General features: G+C 37.8%; 1 protein-coding gene across 2 annotated transcripts; it reads right to left on the bottom strand.

Annotated features, from left to right (window-relative positions):
- Nucleotides 1-831: 831 nt before the first annotated feature.
- On the bottom strand, nt 832-23,010 carry LOC119779069 (tetratricopeptide repeat protein 39B-like). 2 transcript variants are annotated; one of them, XM_038278577.1, is made up of 17 exons: nt 22,871-23,009; nt 21,844-21,875; nt 20,526-20,630; nt 19,192-19,323; nt 14,929-15,005; nt 14,712-14,841; nt 14,523-14,628; nt 10,354-10,419; nt 10,161-10,269; nt 10,018-10,085; nt 7,871-7,930; nt 7,634-7,795; nt 7,450-7,541; nt 7,260-7,380; nt 6,937-7,166; nt 1,294-1,410; nt 832-1,112 (listed from the first exon to the last, which is right to left on the bottom strand). In XM_038278577.1, the coding sequence occupies exons 1-17, from the start codon at nt 22,898-22,900 to the stop codon at nt 998-1,000; spliced, it is 1,752 nt and encodes a 583-aa protein (XP_038134505.1). In that variant the 5' UTR covers nt 22,901-23,009; the 3' UTR covers nt 832-997. The 2 variants fall into 2 exon arrangements, with proteins under 2 accessions (XP_038134505.1, XP_038134504.1); XM_038278576.1 differs by having other exon boundaries at nt 10,018-10,269; nt 22,871-23,010.
- Between the last annotated feature and the right edge of the window lie 355 nt (nt 23,011-23,365).

Genomic DNA, 23,365 nt, shown 5'->3' on the forward strand with positions numbered 1-23,365 from the left:
GTGTGGGTTCTAGATGAGCATCTACTGCTAGTTTTATTTGTCATCCTTTCTCTGTATCATTTGTGCTATCTTGAAAAATATTTTGGTTAAGTTCACAAATGCCAAAATGGAAAATGGGGTTTGAGAAGGTGTAGAGGTTGAAAGGAAGAGTATGGCTGGTACCTGCTCTTTGTTTTCCTTCACCCTCCTGTTCTTTATTTTTTCAGTCTCAACCCCTTTTTGATTTCTTCTTAGACAAATTTATTTCTAATTTTTAGGATTGCCAGAGTTTAGCAGGGCCTCAGTTTATCTTGCCTGTATCTCAGTCACATTTATAGAGCCACAGCACAATTTTATAATGATTGAAGATGAGTGAGCTTTGTGCTTTGTAATCACTGAGGAATATGCTAATTTAAAATCTTTTGGGCTTTGAATTTTCTTTTGTGGATACAAATAAAATGTTCAATGAAAACAATAAAACGTTGAAGTGGAATGTATTTTGTACAGCTCTATTAATTTAATACGTTTTGAGTTTTGTGAACTAAAAAATATAAGTTTGGTCAATTTGAATGCACAATTTAATTGAACTAAATGCAGTAATGCCTACTTAACAAGCTAAGTTTAATTGACAGGTGTTAAGCTGTTGCTCAAACTACATATCGTCAGTTACTACAACTTGATTACCAGTAAATACAACTTAAATATTAGATTCCAATCCATTAGGGGCTCAAGTACATTTAACATAGTTTACTTCACTCATACAACTAATACCACATTGCTTAAATTTTTTAAGGCAACGAGTTACCTTGATTTTTTTTAAGTACATTCTACTTATCCGGGTTTACAGTGTATATTGTAGATATTATACATCAGCATTATTCAGTGACATTTTTACATCCAAATATTTGTAAATAAAACAGAGGTGCAACTCTAAAATGAGTGGGTGTGGATTCAGAGTTGACTTGGAGATGATTTGGAGTACAGTTTTAGGTATGAGCTCTGCCCATCTTCCAATCTTTCAAGCCGGCGTACGTGAAGGAGGAAGTTTGGCTTCGAACGAGCCCATGGTGTTGAGGGTCGCATGGATGCGGAAGTGCAGCCTGGACTCCATGCTGTAGTCCCTGTAGTTGTTCCTGCAAACAGAATCACCTGGGGGTTAATCGTTTGTGTAACCTGGGAGTATCTGGGTAGACTGGCTAGCACCAGCAAATGGCTGAGTTTATGTCATTTAGTTGCAGCTTGTTTACAAGTCTGAGATGTGATTTCCTTAGATTTTTGGTTAGTTTATTTGAAAGAAACCTTAAAAACACTTACTTTGCATTTTCAATGACTGTGATGGCCTTATTAATGTCACCTTTCAGCTTGTGCAGCAAACCCAGCTCATACATGGTAAATGGTACCAGATAGGTTTCGTGCTTTATTTCCTTCTCACTGCATGAAAGACAAAGAAACAACAGAGGGTCTAAGTCATTAACAGTAGACGATATAATAGGCACACATTTCAATCAGCATTGAACCAGTGGGAGTGCCGTGAAGCCCTTTCCTGGATCATCTCTGATAGCTGAACCTCATAAGCAAAGGACACATCTATGATCAAAAATGCATCTTTGGGGTTTCAGCTTCCAATTAGTGTTAAACAGGCACACTCATTCTGGTTTAAACGGCTAAACACCAACCCAAACAAATCAACAGATTTAACAACCAAAAAGAATGATAGTTGGGTTTTTAATTTGTATCTGACTTTGAATGTGCTTATGAGGATGGACCTCATGTACCTTTAAATACAGACATTTTTTTTTTTTGTGCAACTGAAGGAATTGAGAAAGACTTCTAATGGGTGCCGAAATGTCTTCAGAAAAACAGAGTAAAAGTCGGCCTGCCTGGTTTTTCGGATTGTTGTTGTCATGAACAAGATGAGTTAGAACAGGCATTTCCAATAGAAATAGGAATGGCTGTTGTAACTGAGTCCTTTAAGTACTAGAAATAAGAGCTTTCAAAAATAGTTAAGTAATTGAAAATCTGGAATTTTTTAACAATGCATTTATAGTTGAGAAACCTGGGAAGAATCTCTGCAAGATTTTAGAGATCAGTAACTCTAAATATATAACAATGATGCATTTGTCTTATGTAGTTATAATTTTAGATGCTAAATGATGATTTACATCTCAGGCTTTCATTTGTCGCACCGCTGGTGGGTTGGTGGCATGGTGGAGGATAAGAAGCGCTTGTACTTCCTGAGGAAGATGAGGAGCCCCCACCCATCCTCACCACCAGAAGCACCATAGAAAGCGTTCTGACCAGCTGTCCCACTGTGTGGTGTTGAGGCTGCAGCGCCTCAGACTGGAAGAAGGTGAGAAGAGTTGTTCCCTCCATTAAAGACATTTCATTCCAGTGCTGCGTGTCCTGAGCCCGTAACATCATCAATGAGCCCTCACACCCCCACCATGGACTGTTCTCCCTGCTGCCCTCTGGGAAGAGGCTTCGCAGCATTCATTGCAGGTCCAGTAGATTCCAGAACAACTTCTTCCCCACTGCCATTAGACTGCTGGATGTTGTATAAAATGTTGTTTAAAAAAAAAAGCGCTGAATGTTGGACACTTTAAATCATATAGTAGTCTTATGTTTACATTTTATCACTGCTCTTATATTTTATCACTACTGCACTATAAAAATGGAAATGTCTTGAGATTTGTACTGAACGAAATTTCATTTTGTATACACTATGTGTACAAAATGACAATAAAGTCTGTCTAAGTCTATAGTCTAAGTCTAAGTCATTCTGCACCTATGGAGCCTAAAGCGGAGCAAATCACAGTCACATTAGAGGTCTTTTTTCAATGGATCTACTTAGGCTGGCCTCACTCCATTCAGCCAGCCTAAGAAGCACTTTTATTACAATTTTATTCCTTACCAGGCTGGCTGGTTTGAAGAGGCCCAGAGGGTGGTAGGAAGTGAGCTGAGTAAGGCTAAAATGTGACCTGACCATTAATTATAAGCAGGACCAGGATTAATTAGCTTTTGGTTGAGAAAGTGCAGCAGAAAGTTAAACCAAAGAGGGATTAAACTAATATTAAGGTGCACCATAAACAGAACATGTCAAGCAGTAATATATTTCTGCTGTTGACAGACTAATAACCCTGCTTGAAGGAATAAAGAACTAGAAAAAGACACATTAGCTCTCAGCTTTGTTTTAGTAGGATGTATTTATTGACTATAGGCCTGATACTAGGACAGTTTCAGCATCTTAAAATAGATGCAAACACGTTTGTACGCTAGAGCAGATCTTCAAAGAAGGCTCAAAGTGATAGAAGTTTGCAGTTCAGCATTTGGAAACCATTTTTCCCCATGTGACACTTCATCAGAGATGGCAAAAGTACTCACTTTCCGTACTTGAGTAAAAGTACAGATACTTGTGTTAAAAAATACTCTGGTAAAAGTGGAAGTACAGATTAAACTTCTTTACTCAAGTAAAAGTAACAAAGTACAGGCTTGTAAATGTACTTAAAGTATAAAAGTAAAAGTAGAAACCACTTTTTTCATGCCGTTGCCTACATTTTAAATGGATGTCTGCCAATAGGACTAGATCTCTGTTGTGTTCATTTTCAATCATCTCGTCGTTCATACTACTATGCTAACGCCACCGCCACCAAGCTGCAATAATTTGCCGCCAATGAATACCGCCGAATCTGTCGATTCATCTTGTAGTGGTGCGTCAAATACAACGTAGATTCCCATCCAATTAGATTGAATTTGGTATTGATGACGTGAAAAATAATAATGGTAACTCCATTGAAATGATTCAAAACTAAAGTAACGAGCCAATTTTTTAAAATGTAAGGAGTAGAAAGTACAGATATTTGTGTAAAAATGTAAGGAGTAAAAGTAAAAAGTCACCATAAAAATAAGTAGTAAAGTAAAGTAAAAATATCAGAAAAATCTACTTGAGTACAGTAATGAAGTATTTGTACTTCGTTACTTCCCATCTCTGCACTTCATTGATATGGATCCATTGATAAGGACGTATTGGGACAATGCTAGAGTGTGAGGAGATATTTTGGGCGTATGTAAACATATATGGAGTGTCAGAATTTTTATAATAGTGAAAGAATACCAAATGGACTGCAAAAGAGGTGTGTGTGTGTGTGGTGGGGGTATCTTTCGGTTAAATACAGGTGCTGGTCATAAAATTAGAATATCATGAAAAAGTAGATTGATTTCAGTAATTCCATTTAAAAAGTGAAACTTGTATATTATATTCATACATTACATACAAACTCATATATTTCAGGTGTTTATTTTGTTTAATTTTGATGATTACAAATGACAACAAATGAAAATCTCAAATTCATCATATCAGAAAATTAGAATATTGTGAAAAGGTTCAAAATTGATGGCCCCTGGTGCCACACTCTAATCAGCTAATTAACTCAAACCACCTGCAAAAGCCTTTATATGGTCTTTCAGTCTAGTTCTATAGGCTACACAATCATGGGGAAGACTGCTGACTTGACAGTTGTCCAAAAGACGACCATCGACACCTTGCACAAGGAGGGCAAGACACAAAAGGTCATCGCTAAAGAGGCTGGCTGTTCACAGAGCTCAGTGTCCAAGCACATTAATAGAGAGGCGAAGGGAAGGAAAAGATGTGGTCGAAAAAAGTGTACAAGCAAGAGAGATAACCGCACCCTGGAGAGGATTGTGAAACAAAACCCATTCAAAAATGTGGGGGAGATTCACAAAGAGTGGACTGCAGCTGGAGTGAGTGCTTCAAGAACCACCACACACAGACGTATGAAAGACATGGGTTTCTGCTGTCGCATTCCTTGTGTCAAGCCACTCTTGAACCACAGACAGCGTCAGAAGCGTCTTGCCTGGGCTAAAGAGAAACAGGACTGGACTGCTGGTGAGTGGTCCAAAGTCATGTTCTCTGATGAAAGTAAATTTTGCATTTCCTTTGGAAATCAAGGTCCCAGAGTCTGGAGGAAAAGAAGAGAGGCACTTCATCCACGTTGCTTGAAGTCCAGTGTAAAGTTTCCACAGTCAGTGATGGTTTGGGGTGCCATGTCATCTGCTGGTGTTGGTCCATTGTGTTTTCTGAGGTCCAGGGTCAACGCAGCCACATACCAGGAAGTTTTAGAGCACTTCATGCTTCCTGCAGCTGACCAACTTTTTGGAGATGCAGATTTCATTTTCCAACAGGACTTGGTACCTGCACACAGTGCCAAAGCTACTAGTACCTGGTTGAAGGACCATGGTATCCCTGTTCTTAATTGGCCAGCAAACTCTCCTGACCTTAACCCCATAGAAAATCTATGGGGTATTGTGAAGAAGAAGATGCAATACACCAGACCCAACAATTCAGAAGAGCTAAAAGCCACTATTAGAGCAACCTGGGCTATCATAACACCTGAGCAGTGCCACAGACTGATCGACTCCATGCCACGCCGCATTGCTGCAGTAATACAGGCCAAAGGAGGCCCAACTAAATACTGAGTGCTGTACATGCTCATACTTTTCATGTTCATACTTTTCAGTTGGCCAACATTTCTATAAATCCTTTGTTTTTATTGTTCTTCAGTAATATTCTAATTTTCTGATATGATGAATTTGAGATTTTCATTTGTTGTCATTTGTAATCATCAAAATTAAACAAAATAAACATCTGAAATATATGAGTTTGTATGTAATGTATGAATATAATATACAAGTTTCACTTTTTAAATGGAATTACTGAAATCAATCTACTTTTTCATGATATTCTAATTTTATGACCAGCACCTGTAAATCATAACCTTCATGCATGGGTTCCTTGTTTTGGAGTATGTGGTGTGAAGCAGTTGTTAAGAGGGACTGGTGGATATAAATCCAGATGTTTGGAGCATAATCTGCTCTAATGTAAGCTAGCAGACAAAAACAACTTTCGCATTTATGATTGTATTTTATATATTCATATTAGACCTTAATTATTGTCAGTTTATATTTTTTACTCTTGCCCGTAGCTATAGGTAGCCTACAGGATAGGCCACCTATTTCAGGTGCACAATAAATATTATTTAGTTTTTTTTTTTTTCTGGTGAAGATTCTCATTCATCCAGGTCATAGTTATTCCAAAAAATGTAAAAACCTATCCACTGGACTTTGTTTCCAAGTTTGAGGATGTTTCGCTTTCTATCCAGGAAGCTTTTTCAATTCAAAATGTCAGGTAAAACGTTAAACTCAACCCAGCCTCTCTACAGGTGAGAGGCGGGTTACACCCTGGACAGGTTGCCAGTCCATCACAGGGACACAGAGAACACACACTCACACCTAAGGAGAATTTAGAGAAGCCAATTAACCTAACAGGGAATCGAACCGAGGACCTTATTGCTGCAAGGCAGCAGTGCTAAGCACTGCCCCACTGAGCAGCCTCTGTGAAAATGCAATGAATAAAAAAGAAAGATTGAAAAAAAGGCTTATTATTTTACTGTATTTCTTATTTATTCATTGTTAAACACAGTAAATACAATAAAATAATCAGCTAAACACATAAAAACCCTTGAGCTTAAGTTATACTTTAATGGAATCAGTTGTGTATTAAAGTAGATGAATAAAGTTTTTGATGAGAACTTTTAATGCATCCAGAGTTTTAGTTACAGTAGCAACCATTCAAAGTGGCCCTTCCCAATCAAACTCCAGCCGAATAGCAGCATACTTCCGGCCACTGCAGTGACCCCCTCCTTCTCCTGGGCGTGCATATTTTTTCCCTCTGACTCCACCCTTTCACTGCATTACAGGGTCTGACCAGGAGATGAAGCTTCTCTTCAGATCTCAATGTCCACAAATCATGACAGAAAGAATATTTTAGAACAAAGATTGATATTTAATAAAGGAATCTTAGGGGACTAGCCAAGGGCCCATCGAGGAAAGTGGGGAGATTTTGAATAGCTACTATTGTAGTTAGTAAAGATGTGAACTCACCTGGAGATGACGAAATTGAAGCAGATCTCAGCCTGAACCAGGCGTCCCAGCTGCGTTAAACACAGCCCCTTCAGCAGCTGCACCACGCACAGGTCATCCATGTGGTAATCTGTCGGCGCTGAATCGTTCCTGAGATTCTCTTCTGCTTTCTCCAGTGTCGACAAGATGTTCTCGGTCAGCTCTGGCCTTTTTCCGACTACTGTGAAGCCGTTCCACACATACATCATTTCCTGCCAGACAAGATTTTTGGTTTATTGCAGTAAATGAAACAGAAAAAAATAACAGTTCATTAACAGATTGTGATCATGTGTTCATGTTCTGACCAAAGCAGGGACCACAAGCTTCAGAGGGATCGGGGAGGAGTATCTCTGGGCCTTCTTTGCGGCGAACTTCTCGGTGGGAATCGATTTTCCTGCGATTCTTAATCTGAGCCCTTCCACCTGCCTACAGACCAGACCTGATTTAGTTCACTTCCAGACATACAGCAATTAAATTGTGGATTTCTTTGCAAACCTGAACAGTTCCACTACATTTTCTCCCAGCTTGTCCACTTCTTCCTCTGGAAGCATGCTTAAGATAGCTGCTTTCTGAAACACATATGTGGCCTAAAAGATACAGAAACCAACAGCTAATTAGATGAACTCAAGAAAATCTGACATACTGCTAAGAAAAAGATCTAAGAAGTCCCAGCAGCTACCTTGGACCACTTGTTCTCCTTGCAGAGCAGGTCGGCGTATCGATACGCCTCGACCCAGTTTTGTTCAAAAGAGTATGCCCACATCAGCTCCCAGTAGCACAGGTGGTGAATCTGACGCCACTCTTCCTGGGTTGCTATGCATGCCAGGAACTTCTCCTGAGCCTGCAGAAAAAGAACAGGCATACATTTACAGTACAAACCCACACGTGGAAGAAGGTGCAGACACTAAACACTCACGAATGTGAAGTTCCCTTTAAGCACAGCGATTCTGGCGGTGTAGAAGAGCATCAGGGCTCCCTGTGGAAAAACAATGCCTTAGATTAAATCCAGGTTATTTAAAATAAATTCAGTCATTGAATGAATGTAGGTTTCCATGTCTGTTAATACAATCCTGGTAAATACTAGTAAGTACTAAAGGGTTTTTCTAATAAAAATGCAATTATTAACTCATCTAGAAGCAGATGTTTGGGCAATATCCAGATGTGTATATACAGGACTGTTTCAATATATATTGAAAGATTGAAGAAGAAATCCTCTTCTTTCTATCACAGAATAGGGCAGCATCACCTAAGTTTGCTAAATTACTTATGATTCACCACAACATTCTTAGAAAAGTTTCCGTCACACAAATCAGTTTTTTTCATCAGGGCATTAGGAAAAGCATGAAACAAAAAAAAGAGTGATAGTTACAATTGAAATATAAGTTAGCCACTTTTTGGCTCTGCAGTGAATTGAAATATCAGTCCCACTCAGTTTAAATAAAATCTGATGTTGATCCCACTGAGAACTCATTTTTCCTGCATTCAAAATATAAATTTTACCTAAAATAAAAAATCCCTTATCATGCAAAAGAATAAGAACCTGAAATAATTATCTTCTAAATAAATATCTACTTTAATTCAAAGGTAATATTGTTGCATGATCACATGATGTTTCTCACAGTTATTGGTGAATTCGACCTCATTGGTTGAGATACAAATAATGAATGTGGCCAGAAATGTGACATATCCAGCAAAGTTGATGCAAAAAAAGGGTTTTACTCAATGCTGAGCAAGATAGTAACGCAAAAAGTCTGAAGCTTCTAATATTGAAAAAATGAAGAAATTGTGAAGTATTTGATTATAAAAACTAGGCTGCACTTTAGAAGTCCTGAAATATAAACATCTCTGTAGTCACAGTTGGGCCAATGGGAAATATTGGCTTTTACAAAAGTCTTTTGAGTTAAAGATAAAATAAGGCTATTATTTTCAATATTAGACTTAGACTTAGAGACAACTTTATTTATCCCTTTGGATAAATCCTGGTTCCAGTAGCTTATATAGAGTACAAAGATTTAAAGCAAAAACCCATTAAAGATAAAAATATGACAGACAATATAAAAAGAGTGTATACAGTACCAAAAAAAAAGAAAAAAAAAAAGAAAAAAGTTGTAATGTCCACGAATACGGTATGTTTCCTTTAGATATTAAATATGTGCACAGCAGAGAGCTAAGGAAAGACTACACAGTAGTTGACTTGGATTGTTGCATTTGTACTGCAGAGATCTACTGACCATATAAATAAGTAAAATAATGGCACAGGCTACACAATAGCTGACATGTGCTATTGCACAGTGAGAGAAAAGAATATCACACATGAGTGACGATAGGTAAGGTTTTGCATAAGGTGTCCAAGGAGGGGGGTGTTGACCCTCGTCCCTCTTCCTATCACCTCCTCCTTCCCCCAGTGAGGAGTTCAGCAGTCTATTGGTCCTGCATTTAGGGAGGAGCAATCTCCCAATGATCAGGCTCCCCTGAGTATTGAAGACAGTGTGCAGAGGGTGGCTGGCATCTTACGTCAATGTACATTCAATTTGGGAATATTATGTATTTTGTCTTATTTTATGTGAAAAATCATCAGTTAATAAAATAGAATTAAAACTTAAGCAAAACAGCTGAACTTAGCCAGGACATATTGGAGTCAGTTATTTTTTCTATTTGTTTCAAAATAAAATTCATCTGATAACAATGATGATCCTATCCTTTGACTGAAGCTATCATTTTGATTTTTAAATCATAAATGCAACAGAAGATAAAATTAAATTGGTTCAATCTGTTACTGTTTCTCTTCCAGGACTAATCAGCATGATTTGGTGTTCCGTTCAGGGGCCATAAAAGGGGCCAGAACCAGTCTTACAGGAAAACTGGCCCCTGTTGGCCCCAGCATAGAACCGCCAATCTGGGACGCTACTGAAATGTACCCGGTAGAACCACTCTGATAAAATAGAAACTCCACATCCAGTGGTCATGGTTCTACAAAGTGTTGAATCATGGAGTGAATTAGTTTATCTACAATTAAATTAATAGAAGTTTTATTATTTTCCCCATGACTTTACAGTATCTTACATTTGGAAACTTCTCAGCATACGGTTTAAGCAGAGCTTCAGCCTCAGGAAGGTTTCCTTCACCAGTACCTGGGGAAAAACGAAGATTAACTTCACCATCTCCAGCAAAAAAAATCAACTTCACATAGAGAAACGTTTTCTCACCAAGAATCACACTCATATAGAGGTGAAACATGAGCAGAGTCAAGGTGCTGAGGATGGAACGCAGGCTGTTGCTTGCCGCCCCTTCTCTCAGCTGCGCCAAACCCAGCTCCTGCAACATATTCAAACATGCTAACCCTGGCACTAGGTCATGGCAAAGCAAAGGTTCTGAACTGCACAGAGTTGCATGCCCTACCCTGTCTCCAGAGAAGCCCAGAAACTCCATGAGTCTGAGGACTCTGGATGGTAGCATGGACAGTATCTGAAAATACACATAAAACTGGGTGGTTACTGGATTATCTGGAGAAGCCGGGTCAGGATTATGTTTTCAATTATTTTTTATTAGCCGAATGTGTCATAAAGCAGGAAATACCGTCAGTTTCACTTCCAGTATGTATATGAGGTGGGAGAATTTTCTGCAGTACAGACAAAGGGTTTGCATAGCTTTGCTTGAGTTTAACAGAGCTTTAACAAGAAAACTTAAAAAAAAATTGGGCTCACTTTTAATTGCATCTCACCATTTTAGTTACTATCACAAAGAAAAAAAATAAATAAACAAATTAGTCAAATATGATATAAAAACCACATAGATGGGCGTGGCCTGTCTACAGTGGTATGGACTGTGGGATGACCAGTGTTCTCTCTGGCTAACCTTCAAACATCTTGGCTTACTGAGATAACATTAATAATATAGGTAATTAATAAATAATTATTCATCCATCCATTTTCCATCACGCTTATCCCTGCTGGGTTTGCAAAGGTTGCATTATTATTCATAATACTATTATTTATTATTGTCATTATTATTATTATTTGTTTTAATTACCACTGAGTCATAATATTTTCATTTTGAACAGAGTCCTTTTTTATTTGCTGATCCCTCTACATTTTTATTTGCCCATTTTGTTCTTTTGTTCTATAGACATTGCCCTCTAGCTTTACTTACCAATTTATTACATATATTATCTTTAATATACATATAACTTTCTTGTTTTTTATTTTTATTTTGGGTCATTAAAATGATTGCTGTTATATTTGCTTCTATATCTTATTGTTTTGCTTTTATCTGCATCTACATTTATTTCAGTATTAACTACAGTACATACTCACCTTTTGTTATATTAGCCCTCCTCCTTTCCCCCCTTCTTTATCTTACTGTAACATAACATCCCTTTCTCTTTTTTAAATGCACATATGGTCACAATTTGCCAGAGTCCAGCTTCTGGAGCAAATTAGATGAGCTCATCCCAGAACCTGAAATGGACCAGAGAATCATATATTGGCATGGTTACACCTGCAAGGTGTCTGAAAAGTATCTGCACTCAGTTTCACGTTAAAAACTCCTGGAGGAATGTTTAAATCAAAATGAGATGTTTGAGTGGTGGTGGCATGGGTGCTGGAGCAGTGGTCCACATTGCTGGTATTGATGTTGCTCAGGAGCTGCAGTGAGATTTTAAACTGGTCTAAATCCTTTGTTGAAGCCTGTCTATTGCAGCGATTAAATTATTTATGCAGGAAGGTTAGGTATGTAGGAAGGCGACGCTGGTGCATTGCTAAACATATGCAGGAGTACGACTGGAATACAAACCTTTACTGAGAGCAGGAACTGATTAAAAAGTGCACGTTTTGATGCTTCTGCTTTACTTGTTACTTTTATATAATGCTTAGTTTTTTGCATTTGTATCTTTGTAATTAATTAGAGTTTTCTTGGGGGGTTTTTCTGATGCAAATCTGCCGTATTTCTCTGCTGCATCAGTCTAATGCCAAAGCGAAAACAGCACACACTAAAAATAGTGGCAGAGTGGCTTTTTGTGACGAGATAAGAACATATCTGTGGGAGTCAGATTTTTTAGAAAGTGGTTAGAGCAACTCCTGGCTGACTCAGCTGATCAGGAACAAGATAGATCAGCCTTGCATGAATTCAGTTACCAGCTCACAGCTAGTGTATTAATAAGAACATTACTTGACTGCAGAAATGGTAAAAAAAAAAAATTTTTTTTAAAGCCCACTGTTTTCTGTGTTTGTGCGACTGGATAAGGATACAATTACCTGGTCCTGCACTGGCAGCTTCACTCCAACTGATTTGTTATATTTGTTTTCTTTCTATCTTTAATTGTCAGTTAAACTTCATTAGGAACTGTTGATTATTGTGAGACCAAAAATACATCTATTATTAATTTATTTATTTTTGCATTGTCTTCCATGTCTTTACTGACTGGAAGTCTTTACCAGGACTTTTTTCTTTCTTAACATTGTCCTGTGAATTATTCAGGAGTTAAAACCAATAAGTCATTACATAGCAAACAACTTTGCACATTTTCAGAAGTGTTGCACCAATACCGATAGCAGTATTTGTCGAGGGCCCGATCCAGCACTAAAATGGTGGCATCAGTATCGGCGAGTACCAACAAATACCATTTTGAGAGCCAAAAGTTTATTCAACTATTGTCACCCTTTCCAGGTAGGCAATAAAAAGTTCTACTGGATTCACTTTGTATAAGTCTTTTTCCTGCTTCACAAAGGTAGGCAGCAGCTTGAAAAAGCCATGATGGTAATTATTTTACATCCAAGTAGTATGCAGTTCTTCATATATACACACACACACACTTCTATTTCAAACAGATGGTATCGGTATTGGTATCTGGGCCAAAAAATGGCATTGGCACAACACTAATTTTCAGCTGAAATATTATGTCAATAATAGCAAGTTTGTTCCAATTTCTTTAGCTGATATTTTTCACCAGGACTGGACAGGAAAGGGAGGACATTTCCAAAATGTCAAAGCACTGTTGATTATGATAATCTGGTATCTTAGAGCAACTTTTGGTGTAACCAAAATATGTAAACACACTGCCAATGGAGAAATGTGGAGTAAATACAAAAATTACAGAAGAACACAAAAACTAGAAAAACTTACACACAAATGTAAACGAAAGAATCATTCAAATGCAAAGTGCATTCTAAATACAAATGCTACAGTAAACACACAAATGGTGCAAACACTAATCATGAGCTAAAAAATAAAAACACACTGGTGTCACAGACCTGGTTCTGTTATGTTCTTCTTTTGAGTATTCAGTTCTACTTTGCTCCATGTTTTCTAGTTTTAGTGGTTTAATTTTTATTTTGTTTTGTTTTCTGGTTGTTTTCAGTTTTTTTTTTTTTTTTTGTTGCTCTCTGCTGCCCTCTTGTGTTATCCTTTTTCCCTAGCTCCTTTCCTGTCTGCTCTGTTCTCACCTGTTCCCAATCTGCTTGTTAGTCCTCTCTTTGTTCAGTCTCCCATAAATACACTTTTTGTGCAGTTCCTCATTGCTGGTTCCTTGTCTTCCTCCAACTCCGTCTCTTTGAGTCTTCCTCATCAATATTGTTTTTTCCCCTGATGTCTCCAAGGTTTCTGGTTTGTTTGACTTTTTTCACGTTTGACTTTTTGGATTCCTGCCTCTGTTGTTTGTTAACAGTTCATTAAATCTTCAAGAAACTTACCTCTCCCTCTGCATTTGGGTCCTCAAACCCCAAACAAATCCTGACAACTGGCAAGTTAAGAAAAGCTGCAAACTTCGTCCTGATGGCAGAAGGACTCCAGACCTCCAGTGAGAGTTGAGCATTAACTCATGTTGGACTCCAGGTGTCCTCTGGGTTATTATCCCATTTCAGTTTTTTCTAAGAGTCTGTCTATACCTTAGCATGATCCGTACCATCAGCTGATTTGTGCATGCTTAACCAGATATACATCTGGATCACCGCTAATTGTACTCTATTGTTTCAAGTTTTGTGTTCACCTTTCTAATCTAATCAATCCGTCACACAAGCAATTTATCTAAGAGAATGCAAAATGTCTCTAATTCTCTCAGAAAAGTCTTAATTTTTCTTAAAGATGTAGATTAGCATTCCTTTGTGATTTAAGGATAGAAATAAAACCTTGGATGAATATCTGCTTGCACATGTAATTGAGCTGATGGTACGGATCGGGCAGTGACAGGATCAGGTAGGTAGGTAGGAGTTAATCTGTTTGATGTATATGTGTTAATGATCATTGCACCCTAGTGGTCTTCAGCACCTTTGCTATGCAGAGCCATTTTGCAGCTTTTCATAATTGAGAGTGTTGTTCCCTACTTGCTGTATTTCTTTCCTCTGCATGTGTTTTGTGTTTTTCTCTATGTGTTTTGCTACTGTCTATTTGCTGTGATTGCAGTATTTCCCCTTTGCAGCATTTTCCTTCTGCATGTTTTTTGTGCATTGTCTTTTTTTTGTGTTTGCAGCACATTTATGTATTTGCAGCACCTCTCTTGGACACCGTACAAATCTAAATAATGCAAAGTCCTATGTTGAGTATTGAATCAACAGTTTAGCTTTTTTACTTCTTACCAGGTTGAATGATCCAATGCCCATGTTTACACCGCCTCGAAAATGAATGTGTGTGCTCTTCTCTTTTTCTGCCGCTTCCATAGCATTTTCCATGTCCTGACAATTCCTGGTTAGGAGACATGTGGTATTCATGTATTAAAAAAAGAGAAAAGAAAAACTTAAAAAGTTTTTTTCTATGATTTTAGTTACTTGTATATCAGATAACTGTTCCTCATTCCCATCCCTCCTTTGATGAAACTGATTATGCTTTCATCCAGGAAAGTGAGCCCTGCCTTTTGCATCAGGACCTCAGCGTAGCATAGCTCAGCGTGCATCTCCTCTGTCAATAAGAGATCCAAAAAATTATATATATGTATACCAAAAGAAATACCACAAAAGGGTTATGTTAATTAACCCCTCCACTCACCCTCTGTCAAATTGTCCTCAGGTTGTCCATGCCAAAAATTGGCCAAGCTCTCCATTATTCCAGTTTTCCTCCGAAATCTACGTCAGGAAACAAAATGTCTTTTAAAGCATCAAAAATCTATTTCATAGTAAACATTTTCTAAAATCAACTTTTAAAATTTTTATAACTACAAAAGGGTCCACTTAAGGTTTTTATTCTATAATAAACATTTTCTTATTAGATAAACATGTCATTCAACTCTTAGATATTTATCCCTCTTTTAAACTAACGTTTTAGGTATTAGGCAACTTTATCCATTTATTAGCCAATCTTTGTTTTTTACTTGCTTGTGGATTAAGTGTGAAAAAATGTAATATTGTGTCCTGAATCCATACTGAACTCCTCACACAGCTGTAAACCCTGCATCGGGTGCTAAAAACTAGATTTTAATGTGACAACGCACAAGAAAGTGTCTTTTACACGGTTCATGGGACACACTGAGAAATTTCCACAACTTGAAAGTCATTAAATTACACATGGCATGTCATAATTATGAGAAATAAAGTCAGAAATATTTAAATATTCCAGGAATTTTATAATGTCAATATAGTTCACATTTGGCTGTTTGTGGTATAACATTTTGACTCAGATCCCAGTTCAATAAGCTTAATATTAAAGAAAATAAATATAAATAAACAAAGCTGAATTAGGTACGGCTTAAGTGCAGCAGTCTAACATCTGCAGGGTAGAAACAGAGCTTTCTGGGCCTGGTGGTCTTACTCCGGATGTTCCTCAGCTGCCAGCCTGAGTGGAGAGGCTGGACCAGTCTGAGTGCAGGATGGGTTGAGTCCTGGAGCGCCCTCCCCTTGCTTCTTGATGTGTAGGGGTCAGAGGTGGAGGCAATGCTCCCTCTAAGCTGCGCAATTACTCACTGCTCGCCCCTTTCTCAGCACACAAAATAATTTATGCAGCGCAAAAAATAAAATTTCTCTGCTGGGGTCACAGGTATACCCTGGACATGGCAACACATAAACAAACAGGACAAACCACCATTTAAAGGGACACTATGCAACATTTTTCAGTTAATTAATGTGTTCCATAACGTTATGGATGACTAAATGAGTCATTTCAGGTTGAACAAAGGTATTCTCGGCCGCCCTGGTGGTCTGTGGGGGAAATACTGCACTTGCAACTGCAGGAGCACCGACCCGCACCCACAGGCTCAGAAGTCTCGTGAGAGTCAGTCTTGCTTTACGGCGAGAACTGCTACACCCCCCAGTTAAAAGCATTCTCGTTGCTAGCACAGTGGCAATCTTTGTGCAGTTATGCTACGTTCACGCAGCAAAATCGCATCTGCTGCTTCATTTTTGCTGCTTGTACCAGTTAGTTCTGGCTGCAAAAGTGTGTCTGAGGCGCGTTGGGCGGAGCTTCACTATCCTTTCTCTGCCTTGCAGCTATATTTGCTGTGATCAGTGGGAATAAAGTAGTTTTAATATGTTTTTAAGTGAGAAAATACACCTGAAAACGTAATCAGTGCAGTCAGTTCATTCAGATTATTATCCTGCCTTCAATATTTTTTCTGTCGGAGCCGCTCAGACCCCCACATACCAGGGATGCGCCGACAGTATGGATCCCTTCATCAGCAGCGGTTCACCGCGGCAGCTGGTAGGTGTTTTTCATCTAAATAATCCAAACTGCATATTCTGCCGGCAGATTTCTGCATTTTAAGTTAATTTAGGCGTCAATAAACTGTTTAAGAGCAGTGATCATCAGCGCTGTGTCTCTCTCCCTGCGTTAAACGCACCCGACGCGCTGCTGCGGCCGCTCAGACGTGCTGCGCCTGCAGCTCAAAACACGCCGCGGGACCTTTGCATGTAAACTCGCTGCTTCTGTCGCGCCAGCTACGTCCAGTGTGAACGCAGCGTTAGTCATTCGCTGCTAAGCTCAAAACAACCGCGCCTGGCTTGACGGAGAAACCAGGAGAACAGCTGAGCATATTTACGACAGTGCACTTTTACTTTCGCCCTCTGGAGGGAGCCTCACTGGAAAATCAACACCGGTTGCATAGTGTACCTTTAAACACACACTCACACCTAAGGAGAATTCCCTAGGTGTCCCTAGAGAGAAGCCAATTAACTTAACAGTCATGTTTTTTGACTGTGGGAGGAAGCTGGAGTACCCAGAGAGAACCCACACATGCTCAGGGAGAACATGCAGACTCCATGCAGAAAGACCCCGGGCCAGGAATAAAATCCGGAACCTTCTTGCTGCAAAGCAGCAGTGCTACAGACTGCGCTACTAAATAACTGGAGAAATAACTGGGTCTATGTACACTCAGGCAATTACCTGAATGTACAAAATCGTCCTCTCCAGCTATCATAATATGGAGGAACGGAGAACAATTTTTCCTCGACATATGACATTAAATGTAACAATATTAAAAAAGTGAACGGGGAATACTTTATTTTATTTTGTTTGGGCTCTTATAGCACCTCAGCTTGCTGGATGTACTAAAGGTGTTTAGACAAAATCTGTAACCCGTCATATATTGTGACTCAAGCACCTGCTGTGATGCGTTCTGCTCACCAGTTTGCTATCTACCAACCCGAACTTTGCAGGATTCATACCCAAAACCAATATCACAAAATTAATATCTGAACCTAAAGAGGTCTATTAGAAATACATGTAGGCTCCCCCTTCGGTCACAGTATATGAAAGATTAAAATATTAGTTTTATAACAAAAAAATAACAACATTTGGATGAATATGTTTAATAATGCGTCAATGTCCTTTAAAAAAGTTTAGCAAAAGCCAAAATTCAAAGCATCAAAAAAAAGTTAGATTCATGAATAAACAATGCAACAGGAAGAAGAATATTTTGCGGCCCAAATTATTTACAAATCCAGGCTTCCAGAACAATGAAACTGACCAGTTTCTGACTGCCCTGCTATGTAAAATGCAAAGAGTTTAAGATGCACCTGTTCACCTCGAAGCTCAATGATCCGTCTGACTTTTATTTTTTATTATTGCTAAATTCAAGTAAGGGAAACAAAATCTTTAACGGGTCCATCAGCACATCCACAGATGTGGTGGCTGCAGGAGCTAAAGAAGATCTAACAGCTTCTGGATGTTAATGTTGCATTTCAAGCATCCAGTGGTGATTTTCAAAGATTAAGTTTAAGGAATCAGATCTGATCCAGAAAGCACTGAAAGCGGGATATTTGGAAAAGCATAGCAGAAGTCAAAAAGACAGATGGGAAAATTTGTCATTTTCATTTATGGACTTTTATTGTGAAATTATTTAACTGTTATGTAACTTGTATTGATAGAAAGACAAAGGAAAAACGTGTTAAATGAACAGTTACAGGGAGCGAAAATGAGTTACACTTGTGGTTCAGTTGTTAAGAAAAAAAAAAAACACATGATAGAGTGGCCTCTGCATTGAAGAGGATGCGCTTATTGTACCCTTGTTTCCGCCTAAACCCCTCCATAGTCTGTGCATGCCTCTAGTCCCTAGTGACATTGATGGAGTCCTAGATGTGGGCCGTGGCTATCCTCTCTAAATCTCACCAGCTGAGGTTTATATAGATGATTTAAAGACAAAGATTTTATTTTACAGGTCCACCTTTGCTTCCAGGCAAGTAAATTAACATATTAGTAAAATATTTAGGTTCGAAACTAAGTATTAGTTGGCAAACTAGATATTTAAATCCACACTAAACATTTAATTTGCTAAATAAATATTGACTTGGTAAAAACAAATACTTACCCTGGATTGAAAAATTTAGATTGGAACTAAATATCACATTCAAAGCTGAATATTTAGTTAATAACATTAACATTAAAGTTAAAAGTGTTGTTTGTAAATTTAATATTTAACTAAGTAATTAAATGGTAGACTCGGAAATGTGATATTTATAAATGTATGAATGATAGGTGGATTTTATGAACTCATTTTATCCCCTCTCATTTGAGGCTAAATAACTCAAAGCATTGCAGCGAATATTTGACTCTGTAGCTTTACATTTGGTAATCCATAGTGGGCTGCTTCTCTCATGCACAGCGCTAAACAAAAATAAGCACTTTGTGCTGTTTATATGCAATAAGTCATGGTCAACCAATAACATTTTCAATCATAGGAGCCTTTATATTCAGCTAAATGTCTTTTATTTATTTAATTTGATTATTAAATGTAATGTATTGAGACAGAAATGAGTGAAAATGGACATAATCTTCATTTCTGTTATCAATGCCACAACAACTGGGGTCATATTAAAGCCGTACCGCTGACAGGTGTGCAGAGCCTCCTTCATCGATGTCATGGCAACGTCCATGTCCTTGGGGTCAAAGGTCATAGCAGCCTGCATCAGTAAGATACTGCTGTAGCCCATAGCATGATACATGCTTTGACTCTTCCTAAGAAACCACAGTAAAAGGTTGGAAAGTAACAGTCAATGTTTGAAAAAGAAGTTTATTCAAAATAGTCTGTAAATTGGTTGGTTTGCAATTGTGTGCCTTTTTTGTATATTTTTTTCCCATTAGTGTCATAAAGAAAATCCCTTGTTTTTTTATGTCAATGTTCATCAAAGCTGAGGAAATATCACATGATTATAAATACAATACAGAACTTTCGTGCTTTTGTGGTTAAATACATTTTTTAGAGTCCATGTTTATGTAAAGCTGGTTCCACTAGAAAAGTTGTAGAAACATTAAGAGCTGCTCTCCCTGAACTGTAGATGAACTCTGACTAAAGAGACAATTACCCTGAATGTGATGAGCTTTTACAGTGTTTCTTTGCCTGCAGCTGATGAACAGCAAAGGCTGAGAAAATATGGCCTTTCAAAAATGTTGCTGCTGAAATGTCTCTTTCATCAGAATTATGAAGGCTTGGACTTTATCTCAACAAATAAGGCTTTCTGAAACTGGGAACTGATGATCTGTAGAACAAATGAATCACTTTCCTTAAAAGAATTGGTTTTATATGACTTCAGATTCATTTTAGATATTTCTCCAAATGACTATTCATTCTCCCAAAACTCAAAACAAAGGATTTGTCTAAAACACATTAGTCATTCACAGAGGTGGGTAGAATATCCACATATTATATTCAAGTAAAAGAAACAATACTTCATTGTATTTTTATTCTAGTAAAAGTAAAAATGAGCCATCCTAAATATCCTAATCGAATTACTACAAATGATCATAGCAGCAGACAAAATTTAAAGCTATATGCAGTTTCTGGTGTTTCAACGAATGAGATGAAAAATAAAGATATGAGATACAGTAATTACACAAAAACACATTTAAGTGGAATATAAACTCATCAAAAGTTATGAAAAACAAATATGGTTCATGTTTGATTAAAATGGAATTTACTAAAGTTACTCACAATGAGTAGATTAAATGAGAAATTGTACTCCTGTAATAGTAGTGTTATTTTTTCATATTTTTACTCAAGTAAAAGTAGAGAGTGCAAAGCTATAAATTTACCCCTGAAACTACTAGAAAGTTACTCAAGTAAATGTAACAGAATAGATGCAGCTAGTTCCTACTCAGCTGGTAACTTTTTTTTTAATGTTGCAGATCCCATCAGGTCTCTCTGAACGTCGGCGACTTACCGAGGTTCTAATGAAGCCAAAGCATCGGCGAACCTGTTGTTCAGAAACAGATGGAGGGCGAGGTTACATTCCTCCAGTGCCGTCTCCAAGTCCAGTGCAGGTGGGCTGAATGGGAGAACGAGAAACTGAAATCAGCAACTTCAACCAAACATGCAAAGACTTAGAATTTGTTGCACAAAGTTTAACACTGTCTGTGCTTCAGTTGATTTCTTTCCATTTGAACTGACATATTTCAGACATTCCTCTATTTTTATGAGATTCTTGATCCAGTGATCAGGCTGCTCTTTTACTTTTAGTCCAATTTAATTCAATTCAGTTTATTCATACAGAGCCAATTCATAACACATCTCATCTTAAGGCACTTTATAGAGATCAGATCATACACTGTTGTAGGAAAGTTTCTCTTCTATTATATATTGATATATCCTATTTACTCACTATAAAAGTTTTGACTCAGTCTGTTTCACTTTCAAGGCCACACCATTCTCTGTGTGATGGTGTTTGTAGACCAGACATAGCTTCTCCCCATAACAAACCAAATTCTTTCTCAAGGTGTGTTCATAACATGATACTGTTTAACCAAAGTGTCTGTAATTTGATGTGACTCTGACTATTTTTCCATTGTTGTAAGTAAGGGGGAACGAATGCTGCTCATGCAGAACAGAGCAGAATGCTGCCATAAGGATGATGATGAACTGTTCTCTCTTTGCAAAGATATGAATAAATGTGCCAACTGAGTGAAATCCATCGATCTCCGTTTATTTAACTAGGGTGAATAGTTAAATATTTTTTTCCCACTACATACAGTCAGATTGTTTTTATGTCTAAGTAAAACCAGCTTAATGCATGGAGTCCTTGACTAAGCAGCAATCCCTCACACCAAGCATGCATGCAGCGACGGGGGAGAGGAAAACTCCCTTTTAACAGGAAGGAATAGTCAGTGGAACCAGGCTCAGTGTGAGCGGCCAGCTGACAGCATTTTCTGTTAAACATTTTGTGACAAAAACCCAATTTATTGACTTCAGACTTGGGAGATTACAGCTGCAGTAAAGCAATTCTAAAGAGCCATTAGCTCTCTGATATCTAGACATTGAATATAGTGTCTAAAATTAGACAGAAAATTACTGAATAAGCTGCTGACATAAATGAAAACTCAAAGATCCATTAGAAAGCCTGAAAAGAAGAGTAATCTAGGATGCTTTAGACACAAAATACAAAGAATATTAAAAAAGATTTGACTCCATCTGCATATCTCGACGGAATGACGCTCTAATAAAATTTTATACTATTGAGATTGTCAAGCTTTAAATGCACTTACGTCTCATCCTCGTAAATCTGGTTCCAGTCCACCTTAAAACCCACACAAACACACAGATTTAAGAGATTTAGTCAAACCGATCAAAGCATGGCATTTAGATGAAGAAGGACTTTTCTGTTGATGATTAAGTCCCAGGGAAGGAGAGATAGTTCCCACACAGAATGTACCCACCTCTGCATTTTTAGAAGTTTTTATGTGATATGATCCAAAATTACAAACAGCCTTTTGTCAAGCTGAGGGCATTGTTAAACCTGCAGCACCAGGGATAGGAAGCTGCACATAAAGCTCTTCTCTTTTTTCATTCATCCTCTAAACCTCTTTAGCAAACACCAAATTGGTTGATTTGATTATGTTATCTTATGGTTTTCCTGATCTTTCTTATTAGAATTAAACAGACAATCCCTCTATGGTGCTGTGAGCTAAATCTGCATCTTTGCTGCAAGGGAATAATAAAAAATGTAAAAATTATTCCTCATCTTGCTTTTGGCAATGTCTTTAGGGTATGATCTGGACCAAAGTGCAGACAGGGTCTTAGGAGCAGCATTTTAATTATAAGAAAGGGCAAAAACTTACAAACTGGCATGAGGAGAAGTGTTTGAAAAAATAATCAGGCAGTAACAGACAAGGAAAGGCATATGATAACAGGAGGATCCAGTGGAGAACAATGCCCAACAATGAACTTAAATACAGAGGGATAAGTGGAGGATATGATTGGAAGCTGGTAAATTTTTAAAATATTTTTTAAGATATATGGCAACACCTTAAAGAAAATAATTAATACAAAAAAAGAAATAGGAAACAGCATGACCTTATACAACACCATGGAGATGACAAGCATATAAACACACATTAAAACCAAAAGCCGGCTTTCAAGGATCATAAAAGTAATGAGATTTTTATATCGATAAAAATATCCATAACTTATATAATCCAGCTGCACCAAAACACTTTTAACAAAAATGTAATCAGATATATATAGATTGCTAATTTATCTTAAAATGTAAAAAAAGGAAGTAAGGAAACTCACCTCCTTGAATTCATCCTTTGTCATCTCCATTTATTAAACCAGAGATTGATGTCCTCCCCTGCCAAAAACTCTGCTGAGAAAGACAAACAAGTTTGCCTCCCGCTTCTTATCATGATCTAAGAGGCCGGGAGTGGCCTCCATTTAACAAGGTCAGCCCCCCACCAACACTTTGTGTAGAGGGAAGGCTGAGAGCTGCAGGCTTTACTCTGTATGTGCCGTGCTCTCTTAAAAAAAAAAAAAAAAAAATCTTCAAGAATAGTGACATAAGATGTTACTGGAACATCAAAAACCCACTGAAACAGGGTGTTTTAAGGGTCCACTAACTGGATTTTCTCCAACTAAGGTGCAAAATGAGGAGCCAGCATTGACATCTATTAACAGTTTAATTTCAACGTGATTAGGAAAGAAAAAAAAGCTTGCCTAAAATTATTAATTAAGAAGAAAAAGAAGAAAGAAAATTCCTTTATTGTCCCACAATGGATAAATTCCGGTGTT

The sequence above is a fragment of the Cyprinodon tularosa genome, unplaced genomic scaffold (genome assembly GCF_016077235.1).
Source record: "Cyprinodon tularosa strain WSP-4 unplaced genomic scaffold, ASM1607723v1 ctg142, whole genome shotgun sequence".
In the NCBI taxonomy this organism is placed as follows: Eukaryota; Metazoa; Chordata; class Actinopteri; order Cyprinodontiformes; family Cyprinodontidae; genus Cyprinodon; species Cyprinodon tularosa.